General features: G+C 33.8%; 1 protein-coding gene across 3 annotated transcripts in view; it reads left to right on the top strand.

The window, feature by feature from the left end:
* The window catches only part of LOC123876415 (synaptotagmin-10-like), an 80,294-nt gene extending 69,117 nt beyond the window's left edge, over window positions 1–11,177 (top strand). For all 3 annotated transcript variants that reach the window (XM_045922665.1, XM_045922664.1, XM_045922666.1), the window contains exons 8-11: window positions 6,450–6,570; window positions 7,371–7,542; window positions 8,537–8,743; window positions 9,208–11,177. In XM_045922665.1, coding sequence (XP_045778621.1) covers window positions 6,450–6,570; window positions 7,371–7,542; window positions 8,537–8,743; window positions 9,208–9,211 — 504 coding nt within the window. In that variant the 3' untranslated portion in view covers window positions 9,212–11,177. The remainder of the gene's footprint in view (window positions 1–6,449; window positions 6,571–7,370; window positions 7,543–8,536; window positions 8,744–9,207) is intronic.
* Window positions 11,178–14,207: the final 3,030 nt, after the last annotated feature.

The raw sequence follows: 14,207 nt of genomic DNA, 5'->3' as shown, positions 1-14,207 counted from the left end.
CAGAAAAACAACAGGCAATTTTTGTCTCGTCTACTTTTAAAGAAAATCTCTCTTGGAAATTGGCAGTGAAAAAGTGTTTCCAAGTTTCGCGCTCTTAAATTTGTTATATAATAAAAGTACTGTTACGAAGTTTATCCGCTGACAAGATTTTTTATTATATGGGTATCAAACTGTTTTCTTGTTATAAGATTGGCATCTATCTTTCTAACTACTTTCGTAGAATTCACTAGGGGCTTTGTCATAAAACTTTTTGCCGCTACGTGTCGCTAGGATAGAGGATATTTCAATCTCGGAAAAAAAAATCCGTGAGTTGTTTCTTCAGCCGGTGACTGTCACAAGATATTATATTATGGCTATAATTTTTGTCACTATCATTGACCGTTAAGTCCAATTAGTGTGAGAAAGATGGGCCAAAAAAAAACCTATTTTTACCTGCCACTTCACCTGTGTGGATTTACGATTTAAAAAAGGAAAATCCTCGGGAAACTTTGTCCAGGATAGAATCTAGCTATGCCCGTTCGGAGCAGTAAAGAAATGACAAAGAAACAGGTGCCTTTTCGGATATATTTATATTAATTAATTAAACTACTATTATTATGAAAGCTGGAGTCCAAGTTTACAGTTGCAAAAACTACGAGAAAGCATTGTCGAATAAATCTCGATACAAAAAAATGATGAAGTGCGAGTCGGAACGAAGGGTTCCGTACCATCGCACAAGAAATAAAACTGTTCAATTTTTAAAATTCTTACTAAGACAGCGGAGTCTTAATAAGAAGTCCAGTTGACACTCTTCAGATACGGAACTCTAAAAATTATGGTTATTGTCTTGAAGGGATCACAAAATTTCACTATATCTTGACTAGCTGAAGCTATAGGTTAACCCATTCTTGACCGCCGTACCAATTTGGGAACACTTACTTATTGAAGTTAAATAAAAAAAGTATTGACATCAGTTAATATATTATTACATTTATGAGTAGTTGAAAGTGCAGTGATTGAATATAACATAAAAAAAATTAATTATCATCAGTATTATTTTGGTAACGATCCATCAAATTTCGTTATCGAGAGACATGTGGAGGTATGTATAGTTTTATAATTATAATATTATGTTTATAAAATATTTCATGAATAATAATTATATTTTGGCAAATTCAATAAATTACTATATATTTGCAAGCTTTTTTAGTTTCTTATACTAAGTATATAAAATTTTATAGGACTTGAAATATTACTGTACCAATTTGGGTACAATGGCCACAAGTATAGTACTAAAACACTCAATATAACTATTTTTACAGATTATCAAAATTAACTGAAAAGGCATTATAGTGCCAAATACAACCTTTGAAGATTAGAGGAAGCTATTAAGAGGGCTCTCTCCGTCACTCGTTTCCACTCTTTTCATACAATCGTAGTTCCAATTTCATTTGAATATTAAGCGACCAAAGTCCATGAAATTTTGCAGACATATTCTAGAAACTAATATCTATGTCTGTGGTTTTCCAGATTTCTGTTAAAATATTCGGTTTCAAAGTTACGCGTCTTAAAAAATTTCATACAAATCTTTGAGCCCCTGTAATTTTAAAACTACATATTTTTAGAAAAATCTAAAACACCACAGACACAGATATTAGTTTCTAGAATATGTCTGCAAAATTTCATAGACTTTGGTTGCTTAATATTCAAATGAAATTGGAACTACGATTGTATGAAACGAGTGGAAACGAGTGACGGAGAGAGCCCTGTTAATATGATCTTAGTAGATAGATATAACAGTTTGAAGTATGATTTCGCTATAAATCCACGAAAGATTGACGCCGTTACTGATGAAGAAGAGGGGTTTGATGACAACCAGACTCCATCAGGCTCGCCAAATGAGTTTCTTGAAAATATAGAAATACTTGCGACCACCTGCGGCTTAGCTCCCGTGGGAATTTTGCAAAATACGACCTTATTCTTCATCAACGTTATAAAAAAAAACATTTATGCAAAATTTCAGCTTTTTACATCCAAGAGTTTGGGCAAAGCGCTGATGTGTCAGTTGCTGAGTGAGTCAGAAGTTTTCTGTTTTTCATTTAGATTTGTTCACAATGTTGATAGGTACTCTTTCTGGTGCTGAAAGCAGCAGTGATGATGAGGCGTTGGCTGTCAAAAGAGTTCGAATTAGAATCAGTTCGCCACAAATTGAAAAGTTGTATTGGACCAAATCAATCCATTTTGAATGTCCTAGTTTTACGAAAGTGAACTGCAAGTTATTCGAAAATTAGAACAGTATCTTACGATTGAACTCTGAACGAAAATCGTATGAAAGACTCTACATTTGTTCCAAAATTACAACAAGGGCATGAATGGAGTGGTTGAAATGGACCAATCAATATTGTTGTATCAAATCGGCATTCACAGCGAAAATAGTAGTGGATCTCACTCACATACATGATTGACATGGCAATATGAAATGCCTGGCGATTGCCTGTAAAGCTCACCCCATGAATCGAATTATTATCTCGACGAAGTATAGTCAGAATTTATCTCAAGGAATCGATCCAAAGCCACTCTGCTCACCCATCGTCACAACTAGACGGCGCTGATCACGTTCCTGAAAAACTTCCTAAGAATATCCCTTGTATCATTTGCCAAAATTACTCTGTTGGGGTCGTAAAAATGCAAGAAAACAGTTCGCAATGACAAACCTGTTATGGCGGATTTTGACTCTTAAGTGGCCATTGTGCCATTTTGGGTACACCCCTGTAAAATCCTGAAAAATATTTACTAAGCCTTTTTTTCTTATTTTTTTGTATCTTTGTGTTGCTAATAATTAATAAATAAAAGAAATTCTAAGGTTACACTTACTTCTACTACAAAAATGTCATACAATTTCATCGCTATATATATATATACTTTTTATTTTATTTCTGCTCTTCAATATAATTTTATTTTCTAATTCCTTCCCTAATACGCATATGCATCTAAGTAATAAATTGAAATGTATGTGCAATACATTTGAAATTAACATATGGAAAAAGTATGAATATTTTTTGGATAATATTCCAAAGATGCTGTTTGTGTGTGTCTTAAAATAACTCTTCAATATAACCCAAATTACTTTGAAAGGGGTTTTGCATTACATTCTTTGAGAGTTATTATATTTCTCGGTTATGTAACTCACTAAAGGTCTGTGAAATTGTGGGACTTTTCTCTGTTTTTATGTTTGCTTTTTATGTTTCACCTTCGTTTACTTAATTTAATAACAAGTTATTTATTCCTTTTGGGGTATGAGAATATACGCATGGAAATCGAAAACTGCATTTACAGATAATGTTGCAACTAGACTTTCATGAAGTTAGTCACGCTCGATCTAAATTATTCATTCCACGTGATAGAATCCCCGGGGATAAGCTAATATGGAATTAGGTTCTAGCATTGCTTTACCTACTGTAAACCCAGAAGCTACGATCCGAAATGGTTACAGAATATTCTAGAATTATTCAGAATAGATTAGAATTAATTTTTGCCTAAAGCGCTTTTGAATAGTCGAAATAATAATTATGTGTATAATTTGGGTGCGTGGATGAAATTAAATGGTTGAAAATTAAAAATTCTACTAATATTATAAATGCGAAAGTGTGTTCGTTTACCGGTTTGTCTTTCAATCACGCCACAACAGGGTAAAGTGGGTTACCTCACGATATTTTTTTCACGTTATAGGAAGTGATATTTAACTCTGAAAAGCTGAAGGTCCATAAATCTGTGATTGAACCCCATATCTCCCAAATAAGAGGCTGAAATTTTAACTTTTTTGCTATCATCGCTTTACCCCGCAGTAGCCCAAAAAAAGGTCATCCACCGATCTATTACGCGTATCGCTTCTTTAACATTTCGGAGGAGGCCTTCGTTTACCCGTGGGGCAATCGAGAGGCAATTTAGATGGGGTCTATTAGACCTCTTTTTGAATCGAGATAATGCGTAGTCTAAACATTTTATAGGTTTTCTTCATCTTTCGGAGTCTTGTAGACTATCTCACCAATTGAAACTTCAAAAACAAATAAGTACCTAAAGCTGATTCCCAATTCCGTGGTTGGATCGAATTCCCGATAGTCTAATCGCCAGCGAAAACCGATGGAGATGAGTGGATTTGAGTCTTCGTAACTACTTAAACTCAGCTTTAAATGTGTACATAGCTCTCAGAAGATAGAGTACGTTGACATTACTTAGTAAGGGGCTTTGTCCAATGTTATGTGAGAGCATATTGGCTAAAGATGATGATGAAGATGTATATATTATAAGTTACTAGCTGATTCACACGACTTCGTCCGTGTGGATTTAGGTTTTTGAAATCCCGTGGTAACTTTTTGGTTTTGCGAAATAATAAGTAGCTTACGTCTCCAGGTCTACAAAAACAACCATGCATAACTCAAAATTTAAAAACCCCCGACACAAAAACCTCTATAAGAAAACTAGAAAAGAGCTGATAACTTTCAAACGGCTACACCGATTTTCTTCGATTATAGCTAAGAACACTCTCGATCAAGCCACCTTTCAAACAAAAAAAAACCAAATTAAAATCGGTTCATTAGCTTAGGAGCTACGATGCCACAGATAGATACACAGATACACAGACACACAGATGCACACGTCAAACTTATAACACCCCTCTTTTTGGGTCGGGGGTTAAAAACATCAAGTCAATCCGCTGCTCTGTTACGACATCATTGAAGGACAAACAAAAACCAAAACCCTCCAAACGAACACTTTCGCATTTGTAATAAGGGTAGTGATTGCATTTGCCACTAACCAGGGTTCTTCGTGGATAATGTAGGCAAAGCATATTTTTTTAGAAATAGGTAGATTTCTAAAAAATATGCTTTTTTAGCCTACTTTTCATCTTGTTTTGATCTCATAAAAATTTGGGAACCTCATCGTAATGGTAACAGGTTCCGATCGTTAATCATTGGCTCAATAAAGCCGACCCGGGCCTCGATCTTAAAACCTTCATCGTAAAAATCTGGAATATCATTACATGAATATTAAGTACCTTTTCCTTTGAACTATTCTATTACCTAAGTAGCCTTGGGAAACGTGTTTGTAAGAGAATCGAACGGAAATTCGGGGCGTCGAAATCCAATTTCCATGCGATAAATACTCACGTATATCCATGCGATAAATTCCGCTTCCAGATACATTAACCTCCGACCCAAAAAGAGGGGTGTTATAAATTTGACGTGTGTATCTGTGTATCTGTCTGTGGCATCGTAGTTCCTAAACTCATGAACAGATTTTAATTTAGTTTTTTTTTGTTTGAAAGGTGGCTTGATCGAGAGTGTTCTTAGCTATAATCCACAAAAATCGGTAAAGCCGTTTGAAAGTTATCTGCTCTTTTCTAGTTACTGTAACCTTCACTTGTCGGGGGTGTTATAATTATAAATTGTAATAAAATGTAAAAAAATAAATTATAAATAATAATTATAAATTGAAGAAATTCTGAGAAGTCACTTTTCATTCCTTCAAGGTTTTATAAACTTACCATAGAACCCAACTGGCTTATATACCTGGCTTATTGGTTACTGACTCGGTCATGAAATAACCAAACCTGAGCCTAGTTAGTAGAGCTAGGCTCTGTAGATTGGATCATGAATTTTCCATATGGCCCATCTGTATACACGCAACCCGTCGTCACATATCTCAGCCTTTATCTTATTTAGACTGCTGACACCGTACATGCTACATCTCTGGGTGACATAAAACTAAATTTCATTCGAGATAATCTCGACGCTGTTGTTCTACGTGATTTTTTAGAAAATTCATAGCTTTGCTGTGTTATTCCACCAAACTAGTATATTCATTTTTAAAAACCTCCGTGGCGCAGTGGTAATGTGGACTTATTAGTAAGAGGTTGCAGGTTCGATCTACTAACCACTCTACCGGCAAAGCCGTGCCACCAACCGTTTTAGCGTTCTGGTACGATGCCGTGTAGAAACCAAAGGGTTTAATAAAAACTGCCATACCCGTCCGGGCTGGCCCGCTTCTATCTTAAACTGCATCATCACTTACCACCAAGTGAGATTGCAGTCAAGGGATAACTTGTATCTGAATAATAAAAAAAAACACCTCATGAAGTTTTACTTCAAAAATTAATGGTCTCTTGGAGTATAGTTTCAGGTGTAACATAAACTTTATAATGGCGTATTTTATCTGCATCATCACTTACCACCAGGTGAGATTGCAGTCAAGGGATATCTTGTATCTGAATTTAAAAAAAAACACCTCATGAAGTTTTACTTCAAAAATTTATGGTCTTTTGGAGTATAGTTTCAGATGTAACACAAACGTTATAATGGCGCATTTTAGACTGCATCATCACTTACCACCAAGTGAGATTGCAGTCAAGGGCTAACTTGTATCTGAATAAAAGTAGCTTTTGTTTAAGCGTTTTTACTTCTTTTATCTAGGAGAAGAAAGACCTTGGAGAGCTGATGCTGTCGCTCTGCTATTTGCCCACAGCTGGGCGACTTACTGTGACAGTCATCAAAGGGAGGAATCTCAAAGCGATGGATATTAATGGATCCTCAGGTAAACCCGTTTATTATTTTTTAATCCCCGACCAAAAAAAAGGGGTGTTATAAGTTTGACGTGTGTATCTGTGTATCTGAGTTTCTGTGTATCTGTGTATCTGTCTGTAGCACCGTAGCTCCGAAATTAATGAACCGATTTTAATTTAGTTTTTTTTGTTTGAAAGGTGGCTTGATCGAGAGTGTTCTTAGCTATAATCCAAGAAAATCGGTTCAGCCGTTTGAAAGTTATTAGCTTTTTTCTAGTTACTGTAACCTTCACTTGTCGGGGGTGTTATAAATTTTTAATTTACACTTGTTATTACTGCACCTACAATCTACCATGATTTTTGTAGCATAACTAGTAGGTTTAGGATTTAAAACCGGCTGGCTATCCCTATCCGTAAAATGAAGTTAGCATAGCGTTCCCTATGTTACGTAATCCCATACAAAAACAGAGAGAGCGCTACACTAAGTAACTTCATTCCGTGGATAAGTTAGCATAACGCTCTCTCTGTTGACACACTAATATTATGAAGGTGCAAGTTTGTGTTTATGTGTGTATGTGTTTACGTTTGTTACTCTTTCACGCAAAAACTGCTGGACGGATTTGGCTCTTTGGAATGGAGATAAATTATACCCTGGATTAATACATAGGCTACTTTTTATCCCGAAAAACCAATGAGTTCCCACGGGATATTTAAAAACCTTTATCCACGTGAACGAAGTCGCGGGCATCAGCGATATTCAGTACATACAACTTTGCCTGGAAATATTTTGCTATGAAAATAGGCAACTAACAATAAAATTATTTTGCTACAGATCCCTACGTGAAAATCTGCCTCATCTGCCAAGGCAAACGAATAAAGAAGAAAAAGACGACGGTCAAGAAGAACACACTGAGCCCGGTGTATAACGAAGCTCTGGTCTTCGACTTGCCAGCGGAAAACGTGTATGACGTCACGCTACTAGTCAAAGTCATCGATTACGATCTGTAAGTTTTTAACCCCCGACCCAAAAAGAGGGGTGTTATAAGTTTGACGTGTGCATCTGTGTATCTGTCTGTGGCATCGTAGCTCCTAAACTAATGAGCCGATTTTAATTTAGTTTTTATTTTTTGAAAGGTGGCTTGATCGAGTGTGTTCTTAGCTATAATCCAAGGAAATCGGTTCACCCGTTTGAAAGTTATCAGCTCTTTTCTAGTTACTGTAACCTTCACTTATCGGGAATGTTATAAATTTTTAATTTACACTTGTATTAAGATAAAATATAATATACCTTAAATGTGGAACCAACTTCTATATGAAATGTTCCAACAAAGTTATGATATCTAGGTAATACAATTATTATTCATGAGGTCCTATCAAGAGTTTTCGTTGAGTTTAGAGAGCAATTTCAGAGTTTTTCTGGAATTGCACCTCAACAATTTATTTCAAAAATCTAGATTAATCTACAACAGTGCGAGAACTTTTCCTTTCATTAGTTTGAAAGAATTAAAATAACCTCTATTATGAGGGTCCGCCTCATATACTCCCAATTAAACAAAAGTCAAATCAAATTAGAGCCTCGATAGCTCAACGGTTGAGGAGCGGACTGAATTCAAAAAGGTCGGCGGTTCAAACCCACCCGTTGTATTATTGTCGTACCCACTCCTGGTACAAGCTCTACGCTTAATTGGAGGGAAAAGGGGAATATTAGTCATGATTAGCATGCCCAATATTCTTATAAATATTATAAAGGCGAAAGTTTGTATGTGTGTGTGTGTGTGTGTGTGTGTGTGTTTGTTACTCCTTCACGCAAAAACCACTGGACGGATTTGGCTAAAACTCAGAATGGAGATAGATAATATCCTGGATTAGCACATAGGCTACTTTTTATCCCGGAAAATCAAAGAGTTCCCACGGGATTTCGAAATACCTAAATCCACGTGGACGAAGTCGCGGGCGTCAGCTAGTATTCTTATAAAGAAAAACAAATTTCTGCACCAGGATTGGTCCAAACGAGCTGATCGGCTGCACAGCAATAGGTTCCACACTGATCGGCATCGGTCGCGACCACTGGCTTGAGATGCTGGATAACGCAAGAAAACCCGTGGCACAGTGGTATCCTCTCAACAAGAGCCCGCCCACCAACGTCAACCTTACCAGCAAGACAAATGATCAACAGAGCAACGGGTTGAACTGCTTGAATTCAAGGTAACTTCGTAGATAACTTTAAAATAACTAGTAAAACCCTCGGAAGCTAAATTGCACGTACTTTCTGAAAAAAAGTCTAAGCCTAAGTCAAAATCAAAGTCAAAGTCAAATCATGTAGGTTGTACACTTATTGGTTATCGATTCTTGGATGTGTAAGATAATGTAGTGATGTAAACTTAACTAAAGCTACGAGGGTTCCAAACTTGCCCAGTCAAAATTGAGATACAAAATGACATGTCTCAATTATCTTCAAATATTCCCGGATATACCTTTTGCAATGCGACGTGCACGATTATACGTATTTTGGAGAAACTAAATAGATATTTTTATGGCTAGATATACCGATTGGATATCATACTAAATCATTTTGACCAACGTTCGGTTTTTTCCATGGAATTTATACATTGCTCTTCAAACGTGTTGAGATGATGTTGTTGAAAAAGCAATTATTTACTCTTTCACAGATGAAGGGACTAACTTCAAAGGCTAAGATGATTAAACATCTACAAAATGGCGGTTAAGTTTAGGAGATTCTACTGGATTTTCTCAAGATGCCAAAGATTTAACAGTAGGTAAATGTGATTAGGGGTTATTGGTTGTATGTCCATTTACTGTAGAGGAGATATTATTATAATGAATATTAAGTGATATCAAAGCGTAGCGGATATTTATAAACATGAGACATAATCTATCTGTTAAAGTAGTGAAATGGATTTATCCCTCATATTTCTATTGTGTGCCCTCTTTTTTGAACTCGCCTGCAAAATATGAAGTATTTAATTGATAACTAGTTTAAAAAAATGTTTAAAAAACACGAAAAATCTATGTCTATTGCGAGTAAACTTCAAACAAGAAGGCAATTGAATTAATATAATCAAGTCCTTAGATTCTGATTGTTCACTTTAACATAACTTGAAACATGTATACCCGAATAATTTAAAGTAGAATTAGTGACTGTATTTAAAGAAGGTTTACTTAGTAGATAAAAAAAAACATCGCCATTTTTTCTAAAACCCTTTAGTCCTATCCACTTGTTATTATAATAAAAATATACTCTTTGGTTTTACAACACGACCCTTTTGAATCGTATACACGTTATGATATTATATCAATATAATAATATATATTTATTTTTATATGAAAAACGCACATTTCAAATTCAAGACTTGATCGTATCATGTACATAATAATTGTAAGCTATCATTATATTAAATGAATGTTGTAATATTGTTGTCATTTACAAGAATAGAAACTTTAAAATAAATAACATTATACCGAACTTGCAATTTATATAATATCATATCAATTATGTCGTCGACATTGAAATATATAAATGAATTTATTCTAAAATTTAAAAAGAGATTTTACAAAACTTATCAATAATATACAAATATGTATAGCAAGGTGTGTAACTTTTGTTAAAAATGTCGAATGTTACAAACATTCTTTTAGTGTCTGACAATAAGTAGTTGGATTTTGCACAAGAATAAAATATTAAAGATTACTATTTCACCTAACACTCAAAAATATGTCGTTTATATAGTTCACTATATCTATTTAAGGAGAAATTGAAGCTTTAAATCGTGTTAAAGTAAATATGATATTTAAATAAAATATATATTGATCAATACTCAATATGTAATTATGTTAAGTATGGATAAATCATACCTATTTATAGAGTGTCTGCTTATCGTAGAAGATATTTAAAAAAATAAGATTCGTCTTTCTAATCTATACACGAAAACAGGTTCTATCTTAAATTGAAATAAGAATTTATGTAAGGATCTGAATGGATTATATAGTAATAAATTGCACGAAGCATATTTATTTGTTTAAAAAAATTAGATTTTTATGTAAGTACATCTTATTCAACTATAAACTGGAAAAGTGGTGGTCTTCACTTATATAATAATTAGTAAGTGCAGTAACTTAGATTTAAATAAATAATTAATTAATCTGATCGAACTAACAATGACAATCATTTTGCCTTTCAGGAATATTATTGTTTCAAAATTAAAAATCAATATTATATGTTCTGCTGATTAAATTATTAAATTAATGAGTGTAGTGATATTAAGCATTATTTTTAATTTACGTATGAAGAAAACAAAGTATATAATTTATTTGTAATTAAAATTAACTTCTCCACGCCCAAACTGAGGCAAAACATAAGTGTATGGGTGTACCATAAGAGTTTAAGCATATTAACAAAAAAAAATTTAATTTTATCTTTGACGCCATTTTGCTTGCTGAATTTCACATATCAATTTTTCAAAATTGTTCTTAGTTAGGCAATTTTATAACTTCTTGCATCAGCGTGCTGATTATTAAGTAATAGAGGATAACTGCGACTTCGCCCGCGTGGATTTCGGTTTTAAAATCCCGTAGGAACTCTTTGATTTTCCGTGATAAAAGTAAGTAGCCTATGTCCTTCCCCGGGATGTATCCCATGTCTGTACCAAATTTCATTAAAATCGGTTCAGCCGTTGGGCCGTGAAAACGTAGCAAACAGACAGACAGACAGACAGACAGACATATTGACAGACAGACAGACAGCCACACTCGCATTTATAATATTAGTATGGATTTGCTACAGACTACCAGTTCATGGAATCTCAGTTCGAAAGTGGTTGTTTTTACGAATTATGACGACGTGGTTTCTACTTTGCGTCATATACGAGTAGATAGTTGGGGTCTACAGTGCATGAAAATGATTGCTGAAAAAGTATTTATATTCAAACAAAACTAGAGCACTAAAATTCAATAAAACTTCCCAAGAGTGATCGTTTAGTATATTTGCTGTCCATTAAGCAAAGTTATTGAATATTTAACAGTTTCGCGTGAACACTACATTTTACTTACGAACCTAATGGACAAATGTTGGACTGGGGTAAATAAACCGGGCTTTTAATTACAAAACTTAGTTACTTTTAGGGCTAGAAAGAAATACATAAAATGTTACAAATATTTTTATCTGTTTCAGTTTTTCGAATTTGCATTTGTTATTTTTTATTAATTTGATGTTAGTGATGTTTAATTTGAACTAAAAATTACATTATGTGAACTTTTAGTTAAGTTCAGGCTTTTGCGCAATTGAGTTTCTTTTTAATTTCATTTGGTTATTATTTTGTAATGCGTTCTTGTATTATGTTTTGAAATTACTCATATTTTTACGAAACTTTATAAAACAGCCTTAATGAATCCCCATAAATATTATAATTCTGTATGATTTATTGATTTAGGCCAAAAATATAGTAATTCTTTATCAAAAGTTGTCAAGTCATTAAAATGATAGGTATTGTGATAAGGAATTTGGGTGAAAAGAATTTATGTACGGACATAAAAATGTAACATAGAAGATAATAGCCCATTTTATGATAACGTTATTCTTTTGGGGTGAAATTTCATGCTCATAACGTTTTGTAAATTGTTATTTCGTACAGTCAATAAATACAGCTGAACCTATTTCAGTATTTTATCAATATTATCTTATGGATCCCTACTTACATATCAAAAATGGGTACCTAGATCATGAATTATTTACCTGTATGAATTAGTTTATTACAATCTAGCTAGTAGTGTAATAAGTATGTCTAAATCTTAAAGTTTAAATTCAACAGATATTACTACTGCTAATATTTAAGAGGGTCTCTCCGTCACTCGCTCCATACAAACGTAGTTCCAATTTCATTTGAATATTAAGCAACCACAGTCCAGGAAATTTTGCGTAGTCGGATTTCAGTTTTAACCTTTATTTATGAGAGCATCAGCAACTTGAATTGAATAAGATACGTGAGTCCATTTACCATACTAAACTCATATTATTACATTGCAGAGGGAGTTAGTTTACTGTAGTTCTTGTGTCCAAAGCACATTGACTGCTAACTGTTCATAAAATGTCGTGTTTTGGTTTGGAAGCACTAAATCTAGATCTACGACCAATTTACGACTAATACTGATTCAATAAGCGCCGTACATATACTGCAGAAGATTGATTTTTAAATTATTATACTATCTTAAATATTATGATTAGAAATAATACCTTTATTTCATTCAGTTATATGAAAGAAAAATGTATTGTTGTAGATAAGTATTATGTTAAAAATGTAATAAGATGAAAGATGGATGTTTTGTCAACTGATATTAGGTACATTAACAGGGCTCTCTCCGTCACTCGCTTCCTACAATCGTAGTTCCAATTTCATTTGAATATTAAGCAACCAAAGTCCATGAAATTATGCAGACATATTCTAGAAACTAATATCTATGTCTGTGGTTTTCCAGATTTCTGTTAAAATATTCGGTTTCAAAGATACGCGGTCTTAAAAATGTACATACAAATCTTTGAGCCCCTGTAATTTTAAAAGTACATATTTTTAGAAAAATCTAAAACACCACAGACACAGATATTAGTTTCTAGAATATGTCTGCAAAATTTCATGGACTTTGGTTGCTTAATATTCAAATGAAATTGGAACTACGATTGTATGAAGCGAGTGACGGAGAGAGCCCTGTTAAGACAAAATTGTATGCCGCAGGCCGCTTATTTGTGCCCATGTAAAAAGTATACCTTTGTATACTAAGTTATGTAAGTTAAAAGCAAGATGGATGGAATACAATAGAAAAAAAGATGTTTAAGGATTTGCACTTTATTTAATACTCAAGTCAAGTTAATGGGTTCCTTCACCTCACTATCCTTGCTGCTTTTTATAAATTTTCCCCCGTTTTATAAATATTATATTAAAGTATTGAGAGTACAATTTTGCATGGATGAGAGATTATTTTTGTATGATAACTTCGTATTTAATACTTAGTCTTTATATACTGTAAATCTATGCTAATGTAAGTACTTGTACTGGTTTATGAATAAAATGTTGACATTTTACAGCGAATTTTTATTTTAATCAATACCTTTACCACCCTTAAAGCAACCAACGATCTCTATGTACTCCAGACGGGTCATTCTGAAGATCTTCTGAACACAAATTTTTGATACTTCATAAAATAGAACACGATTTTTAACCCCCGACCCAAAAAGAGGGGTGTTATAAGTTTGACGTGTGTATCTGTGTATCTGTATGTGGCATCGTAGCTCCTAAACTAATGAACCGATTTAATTTAGTTTTTTTTTTTTTGTTTGAAAGGTGGCTTGATCGAGAGTGTTCTTAGCTATAATCCAAGAAAATCGGTTCAGTCGTTTGAAAGTTATCAGCTCTTTTCTAGTTATTACTGTAACCTTCACTTGTGGTGGGTGTTATAAATTTTTAATTTACACACAAAAAAAATGCACAAATCAAGCATTACTTTATTTAGTTCGATTTCAAATGGATCGGAGAGGTGTTCAGTCAATCAGATGGAGAGACAGAAAGTGGTAGAACTATCACGTTTTCTATCAATTAGCCTCAATATAGATACATTATGTATAGTATACGCGACAGGTCGAGTTGGCAATCAGGGTATGAGG

Source organism: Maniola jurtina, chromosome 21 (assembly GCF_905333055.1).
Source record: "Maniola jurtina chromosome 21, ilManJurt1.1, whole genome shotgun sequence".
In the NCBI taxonomy this organism is placed as follows: Eukaryota; Metazoa; Arthropoda; class Insecta; order Lepidoptera; family Nymphalidae; genus Maniola; species Maniola jurtina.
Note: the sequence above shows the minus strand (reverse complement) of the source record. Positions and strands in the feature narration are given on the sequence as shown.